At 55.4% G+C, this 23,914-nt stretch overlaps 10 protein-coding genes and 2 non-coding genes across 12 annotated transcripts; 7 read left to right on the top strand and 5 right to left on the bottom strand.

Annotated features, from left to right (window-relative positions):
• Nucleotides 1-711: 711 nt before the first annotated feature.
• On the top strand, nt 712-1,326 carry PHSY_000905 (hypothetical protein; the record flags this gene model as incomplete). The annotated part of the gene is made up of 1 exon (XM_012331537.1): nt 712-1,326. One exon carries the CDS (start codon nt 712-714, stop codon nt 1,324-1,326), a length of 615 nt encoding a protein of 204 aa, XP_012186927.1.
• A 374-nt stretch (nt 1,327-1,700) lies between these two features.
• Nucleotides 1,701-2,317, bottom strand: PHSY_000904 (potential mitochondrial Complex I; the record flags this gene model as incomplete). Its single annotated transcript, XM_012331536.1, has 3 exons — nt 1,701-1,765; nt 1,903-2,010; nt 2,104-2,317. The coding sequence occupies 3 exons, from the start codon at nt 2,315-2,317 to the stop codon at nt 1,701-1,703; spliced, it is 387 nt and encodes a 128-aa protein (XP_012186926.1).
• A 543-nt stretch (nt 2,318-2,860) lies between these two features.
• PHSY_000903 (cytoplasmic protein) lies at nt 2,861-7,555 on the top strand (the record flags this gene model as incomplete). Its single annotated transcript, XM_012331535.1, has 1 exon — nt 2,861-7,555. One exon carries the CDS (start codon nt 2,861-2,863, stop codon nt 7,553-7,555), a length of 4,695 nt encoding a protein of 1,564 aa, XP_012186925.1.
• Nucleotides 7,556-7,643: 88 nt separating this feature from the next.
• On the bottom strand, nt 7,644-8,639 carry PHSY_000902 (transcription factor TFIID complex subunit; the record flags this gene model as incomplete). Its single annotated transcript, XM_012331534.1, has 1 exon — nt 7,644-8,639. One exon carries the CDS (start codon nt 8,637-8,639, stop codon nt 7,644-7,646), a length of 996 nt encoding a protein of 331 aa, XP_012186924.1.
• A 1,062-nt stretch (nt 8,640-9,701) lies between these two features.
• On the top strand, nt 9,702-11,365 carry PHSY_000901 (hypothetical protein; the record flags this gene model as incomplete). The annotated part of the gene is made up of 2 exons (XM_012331533.1): nt 9,702-10,954; nt 11,188-11,365. 2 exons carry the CDS (start codon nt 9,702-9,704, stop codon nt 11,363-11,365), a joined length of 1,431 nt encoding a protein of 476 aa, XP_012186923.1.
• A 425-nt stretch (nt 11,366-11,790) lies between these two features.
• On the top strand, nt 11,791-11,878 carry PHSY_007579. Its single transcript has one exon. It is a non-coding gene; the product is annotated as a tRNA-Ala (tRNA).
• Nucleotides 11,879-11,953: 75 nt separating this feature from the next.
• PHSY_007578 lies at nt 11,954-12,042 on the bottom strand. Its single transcript has one exon. It is a non-coding gene; the product is annotated as a tRNA-Ala (tRNA).
• A 107-nt stretch (nt 12,043-12,149) lies between these two features.
• Nucleotides 12,150-14,106, top strand: PHSY_000900 (hypothetical protein; the record flags this gene model as incomplete). The annotated part of the gene is made up of 2 exons (XM_012331532.1): nt 12,150-12,197; nt 13,030-14,106. The coding sequence occupies 2 exons, from the start codon at nt 12,150-12,152 to the stop codon at nt 14,104-14,106; spliced, it is 1,125 nt and encodes a 374-aa protein (XP_012186922.1).
• Nucleotides 14,107-14,230: 124 nt separating this feature from the next.
• PHSY_000899 (hypothetical protein) lies at nt 14,231-14,839 on the bottom strand (the record flags this gene model as incomplete). The annotated part of the gene is made up of 1 exon (XM_012331531.1): nt 14,231-14,839. One exon carries the CDS (start codon nt 14,837-14,839, stop codon nt 14,231-14,233), a length of 609 nt encoding a protein of 202 aa, XP_012186921.1.
• Nucleotides 14,840-14,966: 127 nt separating this feature from the next.
• PHSY_000898 (cellobiose dehydrogenase) lies at nt 14,967-15,245 on the bottom strand (the record flags this gene model as incomplete). The annotated part of the gene is made up of 1 exon (XM_012331530.1): nt 14,967-15,245. The coding sequence occupies one exon, from the start codon at nt 15,243-15,245 to the stop codon at nt 14,967-14,969; it is 279 nt and encodes a 92-aa protein (XP_012186920.1).
• Nucleotides 15,246-15,797: 552 nt separating this feature from the next.
• PHSY_000897 (hypothetical protein) lies at nt 15,798-17,000 on the top strand (the record flags this gene model as incomplete). Its single annotated transcript, XM_012331529.1, has 1 exon — nt 15,798-17,000. One exon carries the CDS (start codon nt 15,798-15,800, stop codon nt 16,998-17,000), a length of 1,203 nt encoding a protein of 400 aa, XP_012186919.1.
• A 961-nt stretch (nt 17,001-17,961) lies between these two features.
• PHSY_000896 (hypothetical protein) lies at nt 17,962-23,536 on the top strand (the record flags this gene model as incomplete). The annotated part of the gene is made up of 4 exons (XM_012331528.1): nt 17,962-17,993; nt 18,408-18,487; nt 18,658-20,374; nt 20,893-23,536. 4 exons carry the CDS (start codon nt 17,962-17,964, stop codon nt 23,534-23,536), a joined length of 4,473 nt encoding a protein of 1,490 aa, XP_012186918.1.
• Nucleotides 23,537-23,914: the final 378 nt, after the last annotated feature.

Here is a 23,914-nt window from a genome sequence, read left to right as displayed (position 1 = left end):
TTCTGCCGCTCCAGGAGCAAACACTATCCAAGTTCAATGCGTGGGACGCTTACAAGCTGTGTTTTTGTGAGCTGCGATGACGACTTTGCGTGCTAATAAAGGGAACGTGTTGTTTGGCGATGAGAAGGTGGTTGAGAGTGGCGGTGGAAGAGAGGATGTGCGTCAGTCGCGAAAACGAGATGATAGCAAAAAGTGACAGGCACCGGCTATTTCATCCAAACCTGCCAAGTTCGCGACACTTTCAACGCCGGAACATGCAACCAGAGTGAGCTGGAAGGAGCGTGAATTGGTGGACTCAGCAAAAGGGAATTTCTTTCGATATATGTGTTAAAGCGCAAGGAGCATCTTATTTTGGGCAGAAAAAAGCGTGAGTGTAAGTGGAGCAACAAGGTCGATCACCTCTTAGAAAGGCAGTGGAGCAGAGGACGCAGCGCAATGCGAATACGCACGCCTGGACGCGCAAGGACCCTCGCTCAAATGCCACTTCGTTGGTGTTGGGCAGCCTCTCATCTTCGCTGTCGACATCTTCCTAAAGCTCGCTGCAACGCCTCTCATTCCAGCATTCACCACTGTCATCAACTTCACAGCAAAATCTCGCGCCTCGTCTGGTCATCACGCTGCTCATCGAAGGCAAACGCTCACCTGCACCTGCAATCCCTTTCCTCATCCGCGATCCGTGACGTCCAAGTCACCATAAACGAGTAGCCCAGTATGAGTATCATGGAATACAACGGAGGCAGTGTGGTGGCGGCAAAGGGCAAGAACTGCGTCGTCATCGCATCGGATCTTCGACTCGGTCAGCAGGCGATGACGGTCGCGTGCAACTTTGATAAGGTGTTCCGCGTCACCGAAAAGACGTACGTCGGTTTGCCAGGCTTGGCATCGGACGTCGCAACGCTCAAGGAGCGCTTTCGTTACCGTGTCAACATGTACAAGATGAAGGAGGAGCGCGACATTGAGCCCGAGATCTTCGCCAACCTCGTCAGCTCGACTCTCTACGAGAAAAGATTCGGGCCGTACTTTATCGAACCAGTGATTGCTGGTATCAACTCGAAGGACGAACCTTTCATCGCGGCAACAGATGTAATCGGATGCCTCAACTTTGCAAAGGACTTTGTAGTAAGCGGCACAGCATCCGACAAACTCTTCGGTATGGCCGAGGGTCTTTGGGAACCGGATCTGGTAAGTGTCTTGTCAGACGGACGAATCATGTCTGCTGTCAGTTTGGAAGCTGACCACCCAGCCATTCTTTTTGCTCAATCCGTCAAATGCAGGGACCGGAGGAGCTTTTCGAAACGGTATCTCAGATCCTTCTCGGCGCACTAGAGCGGGACGCACTATCAGGTTGGGGTGCTGTCGTCCGCATTATGTGAGTATCCGGACATCTTCTCTCCTATCGCGATTTTGCTTGTTATTCGGAAGCATTGCCGTGTTAGAACAATGTCACTGACCCTTCGATTCAATTGCGTCTGCACTCACAGTACACCAGACAAGGTCATCGAAAGGACGCTCAAAGCGAGAATGGACTGAACGATCAATCTGTGAAGACTTCCTCCCTCTGTAATTGTTCCGCTCTGCAATGATCCATACCAGCATGCATCGACGAAACGTGAGCCCTGAGGAGACATGTGAGCAATTATCCTCATCAGCGTGACACAGCAAGCTTTGAGTGTCTCCTTGAGCGCTGTGGCTGCATCGACTCAGCGAAATTGCTCGCAGCTAGCGAATGCAGCGTCGTCGCTCGAACCGCAGGCATGCTCATCGGCTGCAATATAAAGGCAGTTCAGACAACCGGTAGAGAAAAGTTGAGATTACACATGTCTGCTATCTACTTTGTGTGGTGGATCCTGAGCTTGCCGGGTACATGATTGTAGTTGGCAGCGTAGCTCTTGGGTGGGATACGAGCCGTCTTGGGTTCTGTGACGTGGTAATCCCAGCCTTGCTTCTCGCAGAAGTGGATAGCGTCCTCCTTGGAACGGAACTTGAGGGATGTGCCCTGCATGTAATCGCCTGACGAAGCCCATCCCATGAGAGGGTTTTCCCATCGTGCGGAGCCTTGGAGGATGTCAAAGTCGACACGCCACACTTTGGTACCAGCCTTACCGGAAGAGTTGGCGGTCTTGGCAGGGCGGAAGATTCTGACGGTTCGCTGGTGCAGCTCCTCAGGTGCGCTGCTGACGAGGTCAGCGGTAACAGCTTGTTCGTGACGCTTGAGCTGCTCGGCAGCAAGGTCCCGACCCTGGTTGTCGGTGCGCTTGGCCGGTGCGGGTGCGGTGTTGGGGTTGGCTGTGTTGCGAAGCACCGAGGAGGTGCTCATCCATCGTGCGCTGGAGGATGCGCTTGCGGCAGCACGGAGCGCCTGGGTTGATTGACGTAGAAGCGACATGCTGTGGGTGTGTATGTGTGGGTGTGGGTGAAGATGTGGACAGATGGATCCACTGAGGCGATGCAGATGGAAGTTGAGTCTAACGCTGATCAAGCGATATCGAGGGTTGATTGAAGCAGCGCGCCTAACCGTTTCCTTGCCATCTCGCTCGTCTTTTTCGGTTCCGTCATGGTCCTCGCTTTAACACCTCAAATTGTGGGAAAACAGACTGGACCCTGTCCCCGACTTCCGGAGCTGAGCTTTATTTTTACTGACCTGGAAGATGCTAACCTTGTCCCTCTTCGATGTCGCTCCATCAAGGGCTCACCACGATCGACACTGTCAGTATCAGCCCACAGCACCCAACGATCGGGCCTCACTACGACGGTATAAGCCACTGTCTCGGCTGCGCTGGCTTCTGGATCCTTTTGCCTCTGCTCAAGCTGTGCCCTTGACTCTACAGGACGGATCCCCAGGTGGAGGTACCTTCCCAAGATGGCCTCGCAGCAACCTCTCACGGACGAGCGACAGATACGCAAGCAGCAGATCCGGCCTCGATACCTTGACTTGGCCGAGCTCGATGATGACTTCGGAGAAGACGACGAGTCTTTTGAATCGTCAAGTCGCAGAGCCGCACTCGGGTCGGTCGCCGATTGGCCGGCCGCAGCGACAGTCGTCCGCAAGAAAGCACCTATCATTGCTTCTTCCTCTGGCAAGTTCTCGCCATCCGGCGGAGCCAAGCTTCGCACGCGTAAGGTAGAAGATGGTGCAGATCCGTCGTCACCAAAACCGTCCGATCCATCTCCAAGCAGCGCAGCGAGGCAGCCACAAGAGCACAAGCCTGCCGCGACGCAATCAAGGTCCGTTCAGTTTGCAGCCGATACACATGGAGCAAACGAAGCGGACGCAGAGCCTGTAGTGCAACGAAAGGCGACACTGAATCTCGCCGGTTCCGTCGTTGGCAGTATCCAGGAGCGATCGGTCGGCGAGAGGAGATCGAACTCCCATGCATCCACGCGAGCAAAACCATCCGGCTCTCGCTTCGTCGTCCGACGGAGGATGGACGAAGATCTGCAGAAGCATGAGGAACAGCGTCAAAAGAGGCTTCAACAGGAATCGACTCCCGATGGTCAGGAACCCGGCACAGGCTTCCCTGTCGTATCGCATCGCGACCATATCACACCTATCCTCCCACCCAACCCTGACAGGACACGCCAGCACCAGTACAGCGAAGATATCGATACCGTCGAAGCGCCACAAAAAGATGCGCTTGCAACGCAAGCAGCTCTGACACGACCCTCAACTTCAACGTCGGCAACCAATCAGAGAAGCCAAACAGCTTCGGCCGGGGATGAAGTTTGGCTTGACGAGGATGGCAGGCCGATGTCAGCTTTCAGAAAGTCGCGCTTACTCCGTCAAGGACTCAGACCGCCCTCTATCCAATCGATTCAAACGTACAGCTCTGGCAAAGACGATCAAGACGTGACATCGTTCCGGCCAGATCCCTCGCGAGATCCTGGCGGAGGTGCGGACATCGATGCAATCACCGCTGTTCTGTCCGAAGTGTCCCGCGAAAACGATCAGAGACTGCGTCAGATGAGCACGGCAGAGGTATCGGAAGAGCTTCGCAGTCTCGAAAATCTCTTTGGCAAGGACGTCCTCGAGGCTCTTCGCAACCGGAAAAGTACAAGCAAAGTGCAAGTCAACGAACGCGCCTTGTCAAAGGCCACGGAGTCGGGCATAGTCCAATCCGAATCGACCCTTCGTAGGAGAGGAAATTCTCTCACGCAAGAAGAGGATGGGGAAGGCCCGCTGGCCATCAAGCGTCAATACTTTCCGGGCGAGCCCGAAGGGCCCAATCCCTCCTTGGAATGGATGATGCCACAGCCCTCGCAACAAGCGGCGTCGAAAGACCTTCGCTTTGATTTCTCCGGAACGTCCATCGAACGCGGTGTTCAGACCGACCAGACGTATCTTTCCGGCTTGCATCATCACGGCGACGACCAGGAGGCTCCAGGCTACACTGTCGCTGAGCTCCTACATCTCTCTCGAAGCACAGTCGCAGCACAACGTCAGCTCGCACTCAACGTGCTCGCCCGCATCTGCGAACATCATCCCACCTGGGGTGGAGACAATCTTCCAATGAGCGTCGCAGCAACAACTCTCCTCAATGACAACGCTTTGCTGCTCAGAGCTAGAATCATCTCCATATCTCGTTGGCTTCTCGGTGATCGGCATTTCACGGTGCGAGCAGCCGCTCTGAGGTGCCTGGTCAGTGCAGTGAGGTCGCTGCCCGCGGGTGCCTCGCCTCCACTAGCATGCACCCAGGAGCTCAAATTTGGAAGTCTGCTCCGTGCAGGTCAGAGCGACCGGGACGATGATCCCGACCGACCAGAGGCTAGCGAAGTCGAGAAAGGCATCCAAAGTGACTGGGCTGATGTCATGCTCGAGTCCGACATCCTTACTTTGTTCTGGGACAGGACAGACAGCATCATCACTTCGACTTGGGAGGCTGAGCTGGCGCTGGAATTGCTCTTCCGCATCGCGTCGTGTTCTGCATCGCATGCGATGCGGGTGTTCGAGGATGACCCTACAAAGTTCTGCGACTTTGTCATCCGCCTTGGGCTGAAGGTCGCTTGGCCGCCGGTCACAGTCGAAAGTCCCTTGGCCGGAGCAACACCGCCAAAGTCGAGCTCGTTACCTTCGGTGACAGCTGTTCAACTCTTACATCAGGGCATCCTCAGTGACCGCAAGATCGCAGAATCGCTCGTTCTGAGCGGCAGCATCGAGCATCTCTTGCGCTTCGTGGTGACGCCGCCCTGGAAAGTCGAAGAAGATTGGGCGTTTGATGACGAAGCGGGTGATGCTATTGTCGTGGTAGCCTACCAGATCTTTGACGAGGTGGTCCAGCTTTTCGTCTCACTGGCATCGTACGGCCTGTTTGCATCGGTCGTTGCGCGCACTTGGGATCTGTGGCGAGCGGGCAGCTCTTGGGCTGTCAGACACCTGTTGGACCATGGCGCCGCAGAAGAAGACACATCAAAGAAGGCCTGGATCCGCGAAGCGAGGAACACCGCGGCCCAACGCATCTTTGAGATCCTTGGTGCGTGGACACATTGTGCCTCAGACCCACACGAACTGATGACCGCTCACGACATCACATGGACGCAAGTTCGCGATTGGATCGAGTCGGTCAAGGACGCTGCTGGAGAGATTGAAACAACTGGCTCAAGAGAGCGTTCAGACCAGGCACCCGCGTTGGGAGCGCTGTGCGCCTACCTCGATGCTTGGACTCGCTGCGCTACTCGCAAAGAGCCCAAAAACCTGCCGAAATGTCTCGAGCCATGTCGCGCCATCCAGGCATATTGCTCACAGCCTATTCAATGGCACATTCGAAGGATCATCGAACGATTCTCGTTCGCGCCAACGCAGGCAATGGCGTTGGATGGGGCTGAGCAAGCCTGTCGAGCCTGTCACAGATATCTCGACTTCAGTCTAAATCTGGCGCGCGCGGATCAGAACAACTCGAGTCTAGTGCCAAACGCTTCAACGGCTGGCGGGGTCAGCAGCGTCATGCTTCAGGAGGGTCTGGCTCTGATTTCTAGCAGCACCTTGTGGCAAGCGCTACAGAGTCCAGAGTCCATGGCGTCGGGGCGACACGTCTACCGTCAGACGTTCTCTGACTTTGTCGCTGCTACATTGTGCACGTCGCCAGAAGCTGAAATGACGCTTCAGTTGGCTGCGATCACTCGTCTCGATGAGCGACACGCGAGTCGAGTTGCGCAGATTGTCATGAGTGCCGCCACGGCGCTCTCAGGATCCGCGCCTGCTCACACTTTGCAACCATTCCTCTTGGAATGCGTCATTGGAGCCAATCGTATGCCAGAGACGGATCATCGAAAAGCTGTCGAAAGTCGTGACGATTTGCCCTTGTCGCAAGTCCAGTCCTTGTTCAAGTCGAGCTCGTGCCAGAGCAGAAGTAAGAACGAGCCATCCCAAAGCGCTTCAGAAGCCGGCGACGAGCAGAATGAGGATGACGAAGAGGACATCGATCCTATCACCGGCTCCAAGCTGTGGAAATGCCCCGCAAACGGCTTACCGATTCGAGCCGATTGGCCGCTGCTACCACTCGACGATCTTCTTCACAGCGGCAACACGACTGTATTCAACCGTCCCGACAACCTTGGCCAGGACTGGAAGCCAAGCGAGCTGGAGATGGTGCAAGAATCGCTCCAACTTGCCGTTGCTGTCTTCCGGGCCCTTCTGCAGCGATATCAGCAATGCAATCTGAAAGGTGACGACGGGGTTGCAGCAACAGCGGAAGCGAAGGCGATGCTCAGCAGCCTCCCAAGTCCGGAGCAGATCCTGCTCGGAGTCATGAAGGTGTTTATGCTGGAGAAGGATCAACCCCACACCTTCACGGATAAGACCGTAGCTGGTGATGCGCAGCAGATGCAGACCGGATCGCTCACGGGCCGGGATCTGTTCCGCAATCCGGTCGTTTCCGATTTCCTAACTTCGCTCCTCGACATCGCTGACGAGCTAGTTGAGCTGCGCAGACAGCACCCCAAGGACACCCTCATCAGCACTGTCACACTCGACGTCTGGACATCCACCACGTACGGTAGCAGCATGACCTTCTACCAATTTTTCACCGACCTCGTCGGCCTATGGGATTCCGTCTCGTTCGGGGATGCGAACTTCTCCCGTGCGATCATGACAGTGGCCAACGCAGGCTGCGGTGGCATCTTTGAAGGGGATCACGGCATCGCGGTCGATTTCCGCCGATTGGTCTGGAACGATTACAGCGAGAATCTGCGAAGTATGCCGCCGACAAAAGTAGCGGATTGGCTGCTCAGTTGGACGGACGGAGATGAGGATATGCTCGAGCATTACTGTCGGTATCTGGCGGGTGCTGCCGAGACGAAGGCGGCGAGGCAGGGGATGGCTTGGCAGGTCGCGGCGCATCATGTCGGTGCCGCACTTGAAAAGATCAGCAGTGCGGATAGTGAGAAGGTGACTGAATTAAAGAGGAGGGAGACTATTCTCAGGTCGTTGTTCGTCGCTAGAGGCGATGCTCTGCTGAAAGAAGTGCTCGAGTCCAGAGGTGGCTCATCGAGTGCGAACGTGCCGGGCGAACAACTGCAGCGCCTGATCGCGCGACTCCAACGGTCGTCCTCGGCACAGTAGCTACAGCATCCGTCATGATGTGGAATGACTTGCAAACAATACAAATACATCGATAGCTGTCCGATCGTGTGACGTGCGTGAGACATTGCTATGCAGGCGCAACGGAAGACCTGGCAGATCCAGCTCTCGAAGCAGCCGCTCCACCCTTGGGCTTTCCCTTGCCCTTTCCGCCGCCCTTTCCGCCGCCTCCGCCTTTGGACTTGCCCTTACCAGATTTGGCAGGCTTTCCATCGTGCGAATCATCCTCATCGACATCGAGATCTTCCAAATTGGCATCTTGCGAAGGTCCGTCGGCGTTCGCAGCGGGCGCAGGCAGGTTGTCCGTCTGCATGGCACCTGCGCGTTCGGCGGCCTCTTCAACACCTCCGACACGCCTCGCTTCGGTGACGACCTTGTCTGCGTACAGAAGCTGCTCCATACGGCCAAGCTTCTTGGCCTCGACGTCTTTGCGAAGCGCATGTCGAAAGTCTTCCAGCTTGACACGGAGTCGATGCGGCGCTCGTGGTGGTAGCGTCTGTGGTACAGCATCGGTTCCGTTGAGGAGGGCGTTAGGATCCTGCGCAGCCGCTGCGTGTTGCTCGAGTGTAGCGCCGAAAGAACTCGAGCTGTTGGATATCGAGCTGGTCCCCAGACCGAGAGAGTAGGGGCTCGGACGAGCGCGGCAGCAGAGGTCGGTGATAAAGTCGACTGTCATCTCCTCCATGAGCATCACCGAGTCTGGGTCTGGATTTGGCGAATCTCCATACGCATACATGAGGTTGCGCAGGTCGCGGGCGAAAAGGTTGCGATGATTGAAGGGGCGTCGACCTCGGATCTGTGCTGCAGCTGCTGCAGGCATGCCTGTTGTCGAGGAAGAAGATGGTAAAACTCCGGATGACAGGGCGAGTGCCGGATGGACGAAGGGCACAGCTCCTGCATCGTGCGTCTGTGTTACCTTGGCTCCTTTTGCTGGCTGCGCCGACGACCGTCCGCCCGATGCTGCTGCGATGGTGCTTGCGGATGGTCCGGCCTGCGGTAGGAGCGAGGAGCTCTGCCTCTGCCGAGCGCTTCCGCGCTGGGTGGAGCGCGAAGGTGTCGGAGGCATCTCGACGATGTGTGCGGCCGAGACGGCTCAGCGAAGAGCTGTTGGAAGATGCGCAGGTGGCTGGTCTTTCACAACAGTTGCATATTGTGATTTGAGCACAGTGGTGCGAGCCAAGCAGCGATGATTGTGGCTATCGGAGGAGCGTCATTGAAACGACCGTTGAATGCAATGGTATTGCTGAGAAGACGCTCCTATGCCAGCATCCGATTCGGAATTCGGCGACCACGCTTGCCTCTCAAGCCTGTTCATTCGTACGGCAGTATGACGGTCCCTGTGTTGTGCTTTGGCAAACGTCCAAAAAGGAGGTTCACCTTTTCGAGGGAATTTGACCCTCCTCGCCCGGCACATCGGACCCTAAGAAATAGAGAGGGGGTAAGGAATTTACCAGGGAATTGAAAGGTTTATATAACTGAGCTCTTGCTGCGCATTGCTCAGCCGGCTTGCCACCTCTTTCTCTCTAGCCAGCTGAGCACCCTGGCTACCTCTGCCTAGCCGTGCCAGTCGGCCAATGATCTAGCCAGGCTCGGAGGGTGACGGTGAACGACGGAGGCGCCGCAGCAGAGGTCCGTGCTGACTTTGTGGCTATCCAGTTGAATCAGCATCAGGTGGGCTCGTGCGACCTGCGCCGACTCAGCATTTTTCTTTCGCGCGTCCCGTCTTTATCTGAAGGAGAAAAAAGGGGGACTTTCAGGGTCCAACCTTTCAGATAAAGCAACACCTGCAAAACCCTGCATACAAGAGAGACAGCCTAGGTGCGGTGCTGAAAGCTCTACCTTGCGCTCGGGACAGCCGTTCACTCTGTCTGAACTTAGCCGATCGTGCAATAGGCTCAGAAGAGGAGCCTCGACAGTGTCCGCTGGTGCGGAGACACGTTCCCCTCTACAGAAAGTCACAGTGACAAGAGAGAAGTGAAAGCAGAAGTGAAAAGGCTGAGTCGAAGATAGCCAACCACAGTCCGACTCCGCTCCAAAGGCGCGACCACCTTATCTTGCCTCCTCGATCAGCTGGTTCCATACACCATCATCATCTCAGTCTCGCCTTTTGACGCATCACCATCTCATTATGTCCTCGATCGCTTCCGCATCCGAACTGGGCGGATTGGAGCTCGTATGGACCAACCCGTCGCCGACGGGCCCAACCAGAACCAGCCGCACCGACCCGCAAGACTTCATCGTCTTCCGCCTTGATCCTGGCACCGTTCGTACGGTCTGCCGCTCCGGCCTCGAGCAGGCCGCGGCTCCCATCAACAACCTCGACACGGACATATCCTTCCCTGGTGCCAAGGTCGTGTCCCGCGAACATGCCTCTCTTGAATGGAGGGACGGCTCGCTTATCCTCCAGGATCGCGGCTCAATTCATGGCACTTATGTCGCTCGGTTCAACAGTACTTTCACCGGCAATGTCGATTTGTCACACATCGACGACGCCCTTTATCTTCCCAAGACTCGTGTGAACGGCGTTCTGCCTCTGCACTTCGGCGATTTGATTGAATTTGGCAGGGCTTGTAGCCGTTCCGAGACAACCTACTTCCCTGTCAGATGTTATGTCCGACCAGCTCTCGGCAACTTCGAGCCAATCGGCTCGACCGCATTCAAACCGGGCTCCTTCAGCTTCGCGCACACCATCGACCTTACGAGCGAGGACGAGGTTAGCGACGGAGACGATGTGCAGGAGCTGGACACCGTCGCAAACTCCACCTTCGAAACTCCATCTCTCGAGGACGTCGAAGATTACATCTCGGAAAGCGATTCGGACGAAAGCACCGATCCTTTCGATGTCCCATCCGTGCACTGGGTCCACGAAGTTATCGAGGCTGCCTCTGAGCTCGATTCGCTCGAACGGGAGAAACTCGAGGCCAAAACGCTTGGTGAGGACTACATGTCCTCCTACAAGGCGACTCAGGAATGTCACTCCCCTGCAACATCTGTGGAAGCCGCTTCTCCTATTCCGACTATTTCCGACAACACATCCGATGTTGAGAAGCTGGAGCGTGCGGAAGCGGAAGAATCTCAAATCCGCTCTTCGCTCAAGCGCAAGCTGGACGAGGATGAAGCTGCGGACTCCAATGCTGGACGGGGCACTACCTTCTCCGCAGCGTCGAGCCCTCTCGAATCCGCCGTCGTCCCGTCTCCCGAGCTGTCCGAACAGACCCCCGACTCTAGCCCCCCCGCTACAGCAACTGAATCGAGCTCGTCGCTGCCCTCGCCCGTCAAAAAGCGCCGTTCCCAGCTGTACCTCCGCAAACGAGGAAATGCTGCAGTTAGACCCTCGATATGTCGAGCACGCCAAGTCAAGACCATCATGGCCAAGGCCATGTACGCAGGTGGTCTCCTCTCGGTTGGCTTCCTCAGTGGCTCGCTGTTCACCTTCAAGAGCTTGATGAACGCAGCTGCCACCGCCAACGCTTCTGCTTCTGCCAAATAGTCGGCCTGTCTCCGTCTGCCTCGTCCGAATCCTCGCTTCTCCGTCCAGTAGTCTCTTGTCTTGCAGATGTTTGTCCAGTAGTGTTTCCAGCCAGTAATGCATCTTCCATGTCGATCTTCCACAGTTGCACCACTCGATACTGCAGAGGCCTGCAGACGCACACACATATCGGCTCGAGCGAGAACGGAACTCATGATGAGGATGTGAATCGAGTGATGACTGGGACAGCGGTCCTATCCTTTCGTCTCTACAAGCTCGCCAGGCTCGAGCTCATTCCGATGGCCCGCATCGAGACGAGCTGAGAGAGCAGTCAGTATCTCCGCTCTTTGTAGCGCACAAGCGCCAGCTCGGGACCGAGTTGATCCCTCACAGGAGATCCCTCTGGTCTTTTCTGAACTTGTCACTGTCCGCGAGTTCGGCGACCAAACTATCCAAAGCCTATTCCCCGACACTCCTTCAGCTACGACATCTGCATCTGAATTATCGACAATGATCAGTTGTCTATAGCTGTTTGAGCGTACATCACTGTTGCAATGCCTGGATGCCATTCCCTATCGAATTCTCACTTGCATAATAGTGAAGCTTCAAGAGGGCCTGTATGATTACAGTACGAATGCAAGAGCTCGCGCAGACTCGGGAACGCAAGCATCTTACAAGCGATGTCGAAAATTTGGAAAATTTATATACGCTCCACGAGCTCGACTAGTATACAAGCAACAGCTTGATAGGGGATATAGCTCAGTGGTAGAGCGTCTCGTTTGCATTAGTAAATCCAAATCTCGAGAAGGTCTGGGGTTCAATCCCCCATGTCTCCATTTTTTTTGCACTTTTTGACACGACCTTTTTCGGCCAACATTTTGGGTGCTCACACCACCATTGTTATAAACGACTGGAACGAGAGTTGGATTGAACCCGGTACCTCCTCGAGATTTGGATTTACTAATGCAAACGAGACGCTCTACCACTGAGCTATATCTCCATGTCGGATGGACTTCTCTGTGGAAGCTGGTCAAGTAACAACTCAGGGAGGTGGTTCGTGCCGCTCGTGGACTTACACGGCTGAGTCCGCTGCCGTGGCCGGTCGCCATGAGCCTGCTCACGCTGTATGTGTGCAGTTCCTCACGAAGCATAAGAGTAAGCAGAGGCTCAGAAAGCTCGACATCACCAGTGCGAAGCTCCACAGCATCGTGGCCGGGTTTAGATGTCGGTCACTTTCTAAGCTTCGGTTGGTTTCCTCAGTGCTTCTGGGGCTGTATGTTTGCAATCCTTTAACTCGAGCTGCGTGACACGAGTGTGCTGGTTCGCGCTTTGTGAATTTCCACATCTTCACAACTTATAGCGCCTGCCACGCCCGAAACCGGTATACAGTATTTCACCCTAAGATCACTTTTCGTCCCCCTAGACAGCTATCGACTTTCGTCGTCACATCCATACACTCTCTATCACTCTCACTAACGTTCAGACGCACCAAGCGCCGTTTGACGAATGCCAACTCCGACAAGGAAAGCCGATCAAGAGCGTCCCACCAGAGCAGCGCAGCTCAGCCCAGCCAAACTCTCTTCACTTGCAGACGCAAATGAGATACAGGTTCCTCTGCGGTGTCTTCTGAGCAAGAATCTCATCTCATGTTCTCGTGGCTTAAACCTTGTCGGAGCGGTCAACGCTCGGACCGCATCCTCTCCCTGAAATCATTGTCTTCACCTGGCTGCGCAAGTGATCAGGCATGCGACACATCGCAGACGCGAGCACGAGCGTGCGCCGAAGCGCACGGCTCTGGTCAACTTGATCAATGGCTGAGTCAAAGAACGCATGGACCTCCTTGAAATGCAATGGCCAAGTAAGGCCGACTGTCGTTGACTGACAAAGGTCGTGTCTGTTCGTTATAAGCACACCTTCTCTTCTTCCTCAGGATCCATCCAGCCTCCTTCCGTCAGTTCGCTCCACTTGATCCTCTCATTGCCTCCAGGACGACCTCTCCCCTGCTCACTCGCTTCTGGTCATCCGACCTTTATCCTGCGACAATATTCGCTTTGACAAGATGAGCGAGTTCGAGTACAAGCTCCTTTACTCGCGAGGGACCAAGCCTTTGATGAGCGGCAAGCATCTCCACATCGAGCTTGAGACGACTGGCGTGCCTCCTGGCGGCGTCCGATGGCGATTCTCGACTCGCTACCGACCCAGCAAGCCGAGCTACCGCAACGTGCTGCTTCAAGCTATCCTCGAGATGTGCAAGAAGCACAATCTCACTCCTCTCGAGATCCGACCTCTGCAGGGCGGTCGCAGCCTTGTCGATGTCATCTTTGCCAACGGAGACGACGTGATGAAAGTGTACGAGGGCGAGATCACCTTCGACTTTTACGGCACTCAGCCGGAACTCGTCGACCGTGCCATGCCTGACCGAAAGCATGTCGCGCTGTGCATCCAAACGCTGCCTGCTAGAACCAATCTTCGAGCTCTCGTTCCTGCGCTGCAAGAACATCCGCGAATCAGCAAGGCCGGCACTGTCGTCGATGTGTGGTCCGCCCACTGCTCCGAGTCGAAGCAATTCAAGGGCAAAGTTCTCGTCCTACTCGAGCTCTTCACGCAGAACGGCGTTGTACCTCTCGAGACACGCGCCGCGATCCCTGGCTGGTTCAGCTTTGACGGCGTTGCTTACCTGGTGCTCTTTCCTGACCGACCTGCATGGTGCGTCCACTGCCGATACGACGAACGTGGACCCTTTCACAGCAGGCACACTTGCCCAGCTCTTGTATGCTCGACTTGCAAAAAGCATGGGCACACTTCGGTGGATTGTGGCAAACGTCAGAAGCAGGTTGCTTGCAAGAAGCCGGCCGGTAAAAGACGCGACGACGTAGACGACGATGACAACGAGGATGATGATGACGATGATGACGACGAGACGCCCAGAGCAGCTTCGAAGGACCGGGCGTCGATGGAGCGTCGTTTCGCCGAGCTTGGAATCCGCGATGGCAGCGCCGAGGCTGACGAGCTCGCTCGCGACTTTGGGGTGTTGGCTCTGTCGGAGAGCGACATCGGCGCCTAGACAATATGGCAGTGCTATGAAAGTTCATCCGACCTCGACAATACTGATGATGCTGCTTCTCGAAATCAAACGTCTTGCTTGCTTTTCAGTGTGTCTGTGGGCTCTCTTGCAAGGCTGCCATATGCTATTTGACCTGCATCAAAAGCTCCTCGGACGGAGGATAGGGCCGCTGCTGGAAGGGCTTCGTTACGGGACTGCTGCCGAATGTATGCGCGCCAGAAGCGCTCGCGTTGTTGCTGGCGGCGGTTATCGATGTGAGCGTGGAACGAGGCCGTGCCGATGTTTTTGAGGCGGGGGTTGGAGACGCAGTCATGCTGCCCGGCTCCGTGGGAAGTCGTTTTGGCGGCTTCTTGGAGCTATTCCGTTCGGGGGCGATGATGTTGCCAACTGACAGCCTGGAGAACTGGTCTGCATCCAGAACATGATCCAGCATATCGCCCATCTGCAAAGACCTTGAGTTTGGCAGAGGTGACGTGGAGTACGTCTCCTGCCGCAACGGTGTGTGATCGATTTTGCCAAAGACGTCTTGATCAGCAGACGTGGTGGGTGTCGATACCCCGTTGTGCATGTAGCCCGTCGGAGTCGGTGAGACGAGTCCTGCGAGCTGTGGGTGGTGCGACCCGGTCGGCGTGTCGTGAAATAGTCGTCGCGAAGAGGGTTGATCGAAAGGGCTGCTGTCGATGCTGCTGGTGCTTGTGCTGGAGCTCAGCTCCATTATCATTGGCTGTTGCATTGGTCGAGAGGATGAGTCTGGAGCCTGTGGTGAAGCTGAAGATAGAGATGCTTGCCTGTCGCTCGTGGATGAGAGCGCGGAAGAGGCCATGACCGGAGGTGGCGATGTTATGTTCATGTCGATCTGGTCAACATGAGACGCTTCGGCAGAACCGTCGTGGCGAAGATGCGCGATCCAGGTCGTGCGATGCAGCTGTACCGCTGTTATGACCCTGCAACCCCTTGTCTGTGGCTTTGAGACATCGGATGCCTTCCGTGTACGGTATGCGGTCGCTGCGAAAATGCAGATATCGATGAGCGGATGTGTACGGGGCTGTACCGTAGCTGCAGTCTGTGGAAGAGTGTGAAGGAGGCACAGTCGGCAGAGCCGCAACGAAATCCAAGCTTAGTTTCGAGGGCGCATTCATCGGCTATGAGGTTGAGCAGCTGACTGATGCAAGCGATCGGGAGCGCCCAAACTAGCTCGCTCAGCCAGATGTTTCGCTGCAGCCTGATGTGAAAGGATCCTGGTTGTCACGAATTCGCTCGGCAGCATGCAGGGTTCTGTTTGCAGAACGAAGGATGCTTCGGTGTTGTATGCAAGACCTGCAGGTGGAGGACTGGCTGGCTGGCTAAGCGAGCAAACTTACGACAGGCTCGACTTGCGACCCTCTGCAAGTCACACAATACGTGCAGAGGCGTTGCTGTTCGAAACCAACACCTCTTTGCCAAACACGCAAATCCGACCTAGCTTTTGCGGATCAGGCACGCGACGTGCGTCCAAGAGAAGGCGAATGAGATTTTTAGACTTTCATCTCCCCTCGGTCTTTGCCCGATGCCGATCGATTTTGTAAACCGGTGGACCCTGAAAGACGGAAGCTCACAGCTTTCTTCCTGCCGTCATTGAAGAACCTTGTTCGAGGCAGCGTTTCCTTCGTCAGTGCGGCCAAGGTACCTTACCGAGTGTCGATGCCATCCTGATGGAACAGACAGGTGACGATTGCGATGATCCGTTCTTGCTGCTGCTTCGAGATCGAGCGATCCAATCACGCAAGCGGCAGGGGATCCCCTTTGCGCAAGACAGTCCTACACAGGACTGGCCACAGCGGTTGGCGCAGCCGCCCTCGGCAAGCGAATTCGGAGAGATCATCGAACAGCATGTCCCTGTCCTGATAGACGACTGCGTGCGCCACCGTTCCCAACTGGCAAAGTGGAAGGACACGAGCTACGTGGAAACATGCATGGGACCAGATCGCAGCGTCGTGGTGGCCATCACCCCGGACGGCAGGGCGGACGACATCATTGAACATCCGGAGCACGGCAACGTGGTCTTTGCGCTTCCATTAGAAGTGCAGATATCGTTCTCGGAGCTTCTGAAGCGACTCTCAAGGCAAGCACAGGGCCAAGCAGACACGATCGCCTACCTGCAATCCCAGAACTCAAACTTGAGCGTGCAAGAGTACGGCGATCTGTCGCCTCTGATGCGTGATCTCGAATCGCACACAGACGCAGGACAGCTCGACACGAAAGAAAGCAGACGCAGCGATCTGTCATGGGCTACCGAGGCGATTGGACGGGCTCCCGAGGCAACCAACATCTGGATCGGGACCTCTGCGTCCCGCACTTCGATGCATCGTGACTACTATGAAAACCTTTTCACAGTGATCCGAGGCTGGAAGGAGTTCACCGTGTATCCGCCAGCGGAAGGATGCTTCCTGTGCGATGACGACGAGTTTCCCCTGTACAGGTACGTGTACGACACGGCACCGGATGGCAGCACAAGTGCTCATCTGAGACTGCGAAAGGACGACGAGGACGCAACCACAAGGTGGATACCTATCGATCCCACCTTGCCCAAGCATGCGAAACGAAACGCCCCTTTCGTCCATCGCGATCTGAACATGACCTCGTCCCAACAGCTGCCGTCTCGTAGACACGCTTCCTGTACCAAGTACGGTTACGCTCTGCCTGCTCTCAAAATTCGCGTTCACGAGGGCGAAACCCTCTACCTTCCCAGCGGCTGGTTTCACCACGTGGCGCAACAGCAAGACGTGCAAGTGGAGAACATCGACGGTCAAGGCGCCGTCGACCGTGGTCTGTGTCTCTGCATCAACTGGTGGTACGAGATCTCTGACGACATGGCGATACATCTCGAAGAGACCGACTTGACGGTGCCGACGTGACAATGCTCATGGCAAATGTCACGCACTTGCAATCTTACACAGAAGGGACACCTTGTCTGCAGCTCTGTCACGCGTGTTGAACGTGTTGAAAAGCATAAAATGAAACTCCGATGCGATCTGACTGCTGCTTGGCAATCGATGACCAGCGTACCGGAATCAGATGGCACAAGCAGCACGAATCTTGGTTGTGATGGCTTAAGCAGAGGAGGCTCGAAAAGGACGGCAAGCTTGGCTCGCTGAGTATGAGCGACAGCTCAAGGCATTGAACACTGCTAGACGAGCAGAGGTGCGGGGTACCAACTCGTCTCCTGGCTGCACTACACTCCAGGAATGCGGGGAAAAAAAGAATTCTGTTGTGTCTATCCTCGCTGCCCCAAGCCGCGGTTGCAAGGTGGAGTACAAGAAAGGCGTCTTCACTTCGCCGATTGCTTCTTCATCAAAGCCTTCCCGCTCCGGCTCTTGTGTCGTTAGCCTCAAGCAATGAAAGGGCGGCAGCGTGCAGACCATCGAATGACTTTTGTGCTTGGCTTCAAAGCCGTAACTTTCACATCTCTCTTGGAATTGGCTTCGGCTACGCATTCTCAGCTCGGTTATCGCTTCGCCCAAGATTTGCCTTGTTCCTCCTGACATCTTCTCCAACGAACGAGTTCCCTCAACCTGGGCTCATCAGCGGAGCATACTTTGAACACCGCTCGACCGTGACTTCTGATGTCACAGCTCCGCCCCGCACTTCGCATAGGCCTCTAGCTTTTTTTGATCAATTGTGCACTGGCCGACTAATGAGCTCTCGCATGCCACGATGATGCTATCGAAACGAATTCCTGCGAACGCAATCACAAGGCCAAAATGGGGCACGTCCCCTCGCTCAGAGCGGAGGAAAAGACTTTACAGGGCCTCATTTCGCAGCTGCGCTCTTTCAGTTACAGTGGGGTGTGAGGTGCTGCAGCAGCGGCTGCCGTCAATGCCAATTGATCGGAGCCGCTGCACCAGCAAGTGCGATTTCGCTGTTCTTGCCAATGAAGCGGCGTGCAAGCTTCATACGCGGGATCCGCTCTCCGCCTTTTTGTGTGCACGCCAAGCGAGCCTTTACGCGAGACCTGCCACTTGCAGCCTAATCGTGCCTCTCCGCTCCCTAGCCGTGAGCGTGGCACGAACCAGAAGATGGGGCTCGGACCCCCCTTTGGCTTTCATGTATTGGCCCGAAACCGGCTGCAACGTTGATCGTGTCTTTATCGTCCAGGAGGTATATATGCCGGAGGACTCTCTCTGCCTTCTACATTGCACAATCGCTTCCCCCTTCAACGTCTCGAAATCAACCCCTCTACCGAACTTTTCACACATTGTGTAACAAGCACATCCCAGCGCCTATCCATTCCTCTCACCTTTTATTGCGTGTTCACCATTCAGCGACAATCGTGCTTCAGACAGGCCCACCATGGTTGTTGAAATCGGTCAGAAAGAGATCGAAATCCAGGAAGGATATGTCGGTGAGTATTTGCACGAATACAGTGACCCTCGATCGTCATGATTGATGCTGCTGGGGGGACAAGATGCATAGCTTGCTAGCTCAGACTGTCAACGTTATGGCACAGGCCCAGTATCTCACAGAACCTGCTCGCTTATACACATAGCCCTTTCTTCTCGATCCTGGTTGCAGGCAATCTGACGCAGGAGCAGGAAGGCAAGCTTCAAGAGCTTTGGATGAAGTTCTTGGAAGTCTGTGAGAATGCTTCCGACGATGATACCGATGCAGAAGCTAAAGGAAAGAGCGGCGGAGACCTGGGTGGCTGGGACGAGAACAAGTCCGGCCCAGAAGGCGCCGGCATCCCTAAGGACGACAAGGCCAAAGACGAACTCAAGGCTCGTGAAGAGCAAGCCGCCCTCGACGAGCTTCTCAATACCTACGGAGCTTCGGCGCTTCGAAACACCTTTTGGAAGTTTGTCAAGATGGACAATCCCGACACGGACGTGCTGCGATTCCTGCGAGCTCGAAAGTGGGACGTCTCGCGTGCCTTTGCCATGATGGCCGGTTGCATGAAGTGGCGTCTCGACAACAACGTCGAGGAGCTTGCCGAGAATGGCGACTTGGGCAACGCAAAGATCGAAAAATTCCTCGACCAGCAGCGAAGTGGCAAGACCTACGCTATGGGTACCACGGACAACGAGCAGCCCATCTGCTATATCCACGTCAAGAAGCATTTGACTTGGGGACAGCCAGGAGCCTCAATGTCCAAGTACGTCATCTACGCCATGGAGTCGTTCCGTCTGCTCATGCAGCCTCCCAACGACAAGGTGGTGCTCTTGTTCGACTTGACTGGGTTTGGTCTCAGGAACATGGACTGGAACTGTATTCTCTTCATCGTCAAGTGTCTTGAGGCCTACTACCCCGAATCGCTCGGCACGCTCTACATCCACAACGCACCTTGGATCTTTTCGGGCATCTGGAAGCTTCTGGGACCCATGCTTGATCCTGTCGTTCGAAGCAAGGTCAAATTTACCAAGAAGCCAGAGGACCTGGATCTTGTGCCCAAGGAGCGTCTCTTGTCCAACATGGGAGGCAACAACACGAGCGAGTTCGAGTTCGTCGAGCCCGAAGAGGGTGAAAACGACCAGACCAAAGACGAGGAGGGCAAGAAGAGAACGTGGAACAACTATATGAAGATCGCCAAGGAGTACGAGCAAGTGACGCGGAAGTGGTGCGAGACCAAGGGCAAGGATGAGGAGGTGAACAAGAAGCGGGAGCTGCTCGTCAAGAAACTTCGCGTTGCTCAGTTTGAGCACGAACCCTACTTCCGTGGCAAGACCGTGTACCACCGCGATGGCACTATCGACGGACAAGGTGTCGTCACATGGAACTACAAGCAGAAGGACGGCGAGACGATCCGACACGTTGTCGGTCGCAAGGCTTGCGTGGCAACGCTGAAGAAGGAGATCGAGGAGATCGAAGGCGGCGCTGATCCTAAGGAGGTTGAGGAGCATGTCGGCAAAAAGGCCGACGAGCAAGCAAGCAGTGGTGGCGGTGAAGCTGCGGCTGGTGCAGCTGCTGGTGCCGCCGCCGGTGGTGCTGCTGCCGCCGGTGCTGCGGATGATGGCGATGATGCATTCCACGAGGCACCCGTTGCTTCAAAGGCAGACACGACAAAAGCGTTGGACGCTGACACCGAGAAAGTCATCTCTCACGACGAGGAGGCTGCTAAAACGGCGGACGCTGCTGCCAACGGCAACGGTCACGCAAACGGCGCCGCCAACGGTGGCTCGCCTAACGGCAAAGCATCGCAGAAGTCTGGCCCCACCGACTACAGCAAAGATGATTCGGATGGTGCCAGCCTGAAGAAGGTCAAATCGATCAAGCAGTCGGGGATGGCCAAGCTCAAGTCAGTCATGGGCAAGGCTTGAACGGTACGAGAACACTTCCCAGAGTCCGGATCCGTAACTTAGTTGTAAAGCTCGTTTGTAATCAGCTCGCTATCTCGCTCTTTGTCTTGTCGACCAATAATGATACCTCTGTTTTGCTCGAAACGTTCTTCGTGCCGACATTGCCACCTCCAGTGTAGCGCCGATGATCAAAGTGTCTTCTCTGATTGGGCAAGCACAGGAAGCCCCTGCTCATTTTCGGCTCGTGCAACCCGTCACTGATAGGGTTGCCACTGAGAACGATTGACAGCCGAGTTTCAACTGAAGTACTTGCATGCATTCTGCTCTGAGACTGTCGGCGGCTCTGATCGAGGCTTTGAGATAGCACCGACGACGAGGCAGGTGCGACTATCAAGGTTACGGATCACCGCGAGGGTCCTCGCTCCTTTGCAATCTCGCGTCTCTGATTTGGCCGAGCCTCTGTGCAGCTACAGTCTGGTCAGACCCTTGCGATTCGGAATTTGGCTCTGTTTGACAGCCATTCCGAAACGCTTTCACTCCGCACTCATCCCACCGTCGACGCACAGGATCCGGCTTCAACCAAGCTTCGCAGCCTCCCAAGCATCGTCGCACAAGACTATGGCATGACCGTCAAGGCTGCTCGACCGACAAGGTCGTCGTGGTCGACCTTCTTGGTCAGACCAAGGCCTGCTTCTCGGGCAAGAACAGGTTCCTTTGCCGCTGGCTTCCACGACTTCCAGCCAAGCAAGGCAGTTCACGCAGGCAGGAAGGACGTTGCCGCTCGATGGACCACAAGGGATCCTTCAAAAGGTTTTTCTGCACCATCTGATCATGCTTCACAACTTCAACGGCTCTACCTTTCTATCTCTCCACCAAGACCAAGAAGTACGATCCGAGACAAGATGGCACCCATCGCAGTCTCGCCAAAAGCGGCGCCAGCTGTACCTTCCGGCAAGCGAAACGACAAAAAGATCAGCGACAAGCAGAGCAATGATGCACAGGTCAAGTTTGCATCGTTCGATGTGACCGATCAGGCCTTCTACCGCTCAGCAGACGCCTCTTGCTCTGCCATCGTCAACCTCAAACCCATTGTTCCGGGACACGTTCTGGTTATCCCCACCACGCCATACCACAGACTAGCCGAAGTTCCCGCAGACATCGTCGCTGCTCTGTTTCAGAGCGTCCAGGAGATCTCCAAGGGGCTGGAAAGGGTGTTTGAGGCCGATGCCCTGACGGTCAGTATCCAAGATGGCGAAGCGGCTGGTCAAACGGTTCCTCATCTGCATGTCCACATCTTGCCACGCAAAGCAGGAGATATCGAGCCAAACGATCTCGTGTATGCGCACCTTGAACAGTGGGGCTTCGATACCAAGAAGCTGCTCAACAAGGACGAACCGCTGAAGGTCGATGCTGACGAGGACAGGAAGCCAAGATCGAAGGAAGAGATGCGCAAGGAAGCTACTTTCTTGAGCTCCTTCTTTACCGCCGATGGCAAGTTCGATGCCGCAAAGCTCGAGACATCACAATCGAAAACAAGCAAGCGGGTTTCAGACGCTATCGCTCCGGCTAAGCAGAAGCGATCCAGGGTCGATCGTCTCCCGGTGACGCTGCTCAGTGGATTTTTGGGGGCGGGCAAAACAACGCTTCTTGAACACATCCTTACCTCAAGAGACCATGGTCTCCGCGTTGCTGTCGTCGTCAACGACATGGGCGCGCTCAACATCGACGCATCCCTTCTGTCCAATCACCGCGTAACTCAAGCAGAAGAAAAGGTGGTGCAGATGCAGAACGGCTGCATCTGCTGCACCCTCCGTGGTGATCTGCTCGAAGAGGTCGCGGCTCTAGCCGAAAACCGAGAGATCGACTACCTTCTCATCGAGAGCACAGGTATCTCTGAGCCGATGCAAGTGGCCGAAACGTTCTCAGAAGAGTTTGCCGACATGTACACGCAGATGGCCGACGATCTCGAAGACGAGATCCGCGCCGACCCGCAGAAGAAGGCGGAGCACGAGAAGGTGGCCAAGATCCTCAAGCAAGGTGGCCTTCCCGCTGTCGCACGCCTCGACACCTGCGTCACGGTCGTCGACGCAGTCAACCTGTTCAACGACTACAACACCGTCGATTTCCTCGTCGACCGTCACAAGGATGACCACGACGTACCCGAAGAAGACGATCGCAACATCTCCGACCTTCAGACCGACCAGCTGGAATTCGCCAATGTGATCCTAATTAACAAGTGCGATCTGGTGAGCAAGGAAGAGGTGGACAAGGTGCGAGCTTTCATCCGGCTCCTCAATCCGGACGCAAAGATCATTCCAACCACGCGCAGCCGTATCGACCTGAAAGAGATCCTCAACACCAACCTGTTCAGCTACGAGAAAGCTGCCTTGGGAGCTGGCTGGCTCAAGAGTCTCAACGAAGAGATCAAACCCGAAACGGAAGAATATGGAATCGGCAGCTTTGTATACAAAGCACGAAGACCGTTCCACACCGCTAGGTTGTGGGAGACGATCCGCGAGGTATTTGTAGTTATTCAGAGCGAGTACATCGACGACGGCGAGGACGAGGATGAAGACATGGAAAACGACGAAGCTGCCGAAGACGATAGCGGGGACGAAGAAATGGAGGACGAAGCGGAAACCGACAACGACGTCGAAGCTCAACCTCAGCTCAACCCTCAAGCCCGTCTAGAAGCCAAGAACGCCAGCGAGACGTTCGCGCCTCTGCTTCGATCCAAAGGATTCGTCTGGCTAGCTACACGACCTTTGATGTTCGGCGAGTGGTCACAAGCAGGAATCATGCTCACTCTTCAAGGCGGTGCACGATGGCGATGCGAGCTGGACGCTGATATGTGGCCTCAAGATAAGGAGATTGTAGAGGCAATCAAGAAGGACTTCCAGGCACCGTGGGGTGACAGGAGGCAAGAGGTCGTGTTGATCGGCAAGAGCATGCGCGACGGCGGCGAGGAGAGGCTGCGCGCTGCGCTCGACAAGTGTCTCCTCACAGACGAGGAGATGAAGCAGTGGGAGGATATCATGAACGATCCGAGCCTCCAGGACGTCCAGGACAAGCAGCACAGACTGCAAGAGATCTTTGAGGATGGGTTTGAGGACTGGCCCGATCACGAAGATCCAGAGGCTCATGAAGGTCACAATCACTAGAGTATCGCTCTGTGCCTTGGCATCATAGCATCACCAACCAAAAGCATGCAGAGAGCCGGCTTATCACGGCTCCTTTCAATGCAACATAGTTCACCGTCCGATTCTCTCCGCCTTACCTTGTGAATGCTTTGCCGGACAGAGAGCTGTTCTATGACGGGATGCGTTGTCTCCGACCACATTGTTGTCGATCATGCGCTCTATCTGACTCATAGGTGCGTCTTAAGCTCGCCCCAAAGCCTCGGTCAATGGCAGTGCGCTGGCTTCTCGGAGAGGTGCGTCCTGCACCGGGATGACAACGCCCGCAGTCGATCAATCTGTTGAAAGACACACCGCAAGCGAACACTTTCTGCAGGCATGACCGGCAAATGCTGTGGGGTG

The sequence above is a fragment of the Pseudozyma hubeiensis genome (assembly GCF_000403515.1).
Source record: "Pseudozyma hubeiensis SY62 DNA, scaffold: PHS12, whole genome shotgun sequence".
Classification (NCBI taxonomy): domain Eukaryota; kingdom Fungi; phylum Basidiomycota; class Ustilaginomycetes; order Ustilaginales; family Ustilaginaceae; genus Pseudozyma; species Pseudozyma hubeiensis.
The sequence above is the reverse complement of the archived record's forward strand: the minus strand, read 5'-3'. Positions and strand labels throughout refer to the sequence as shown.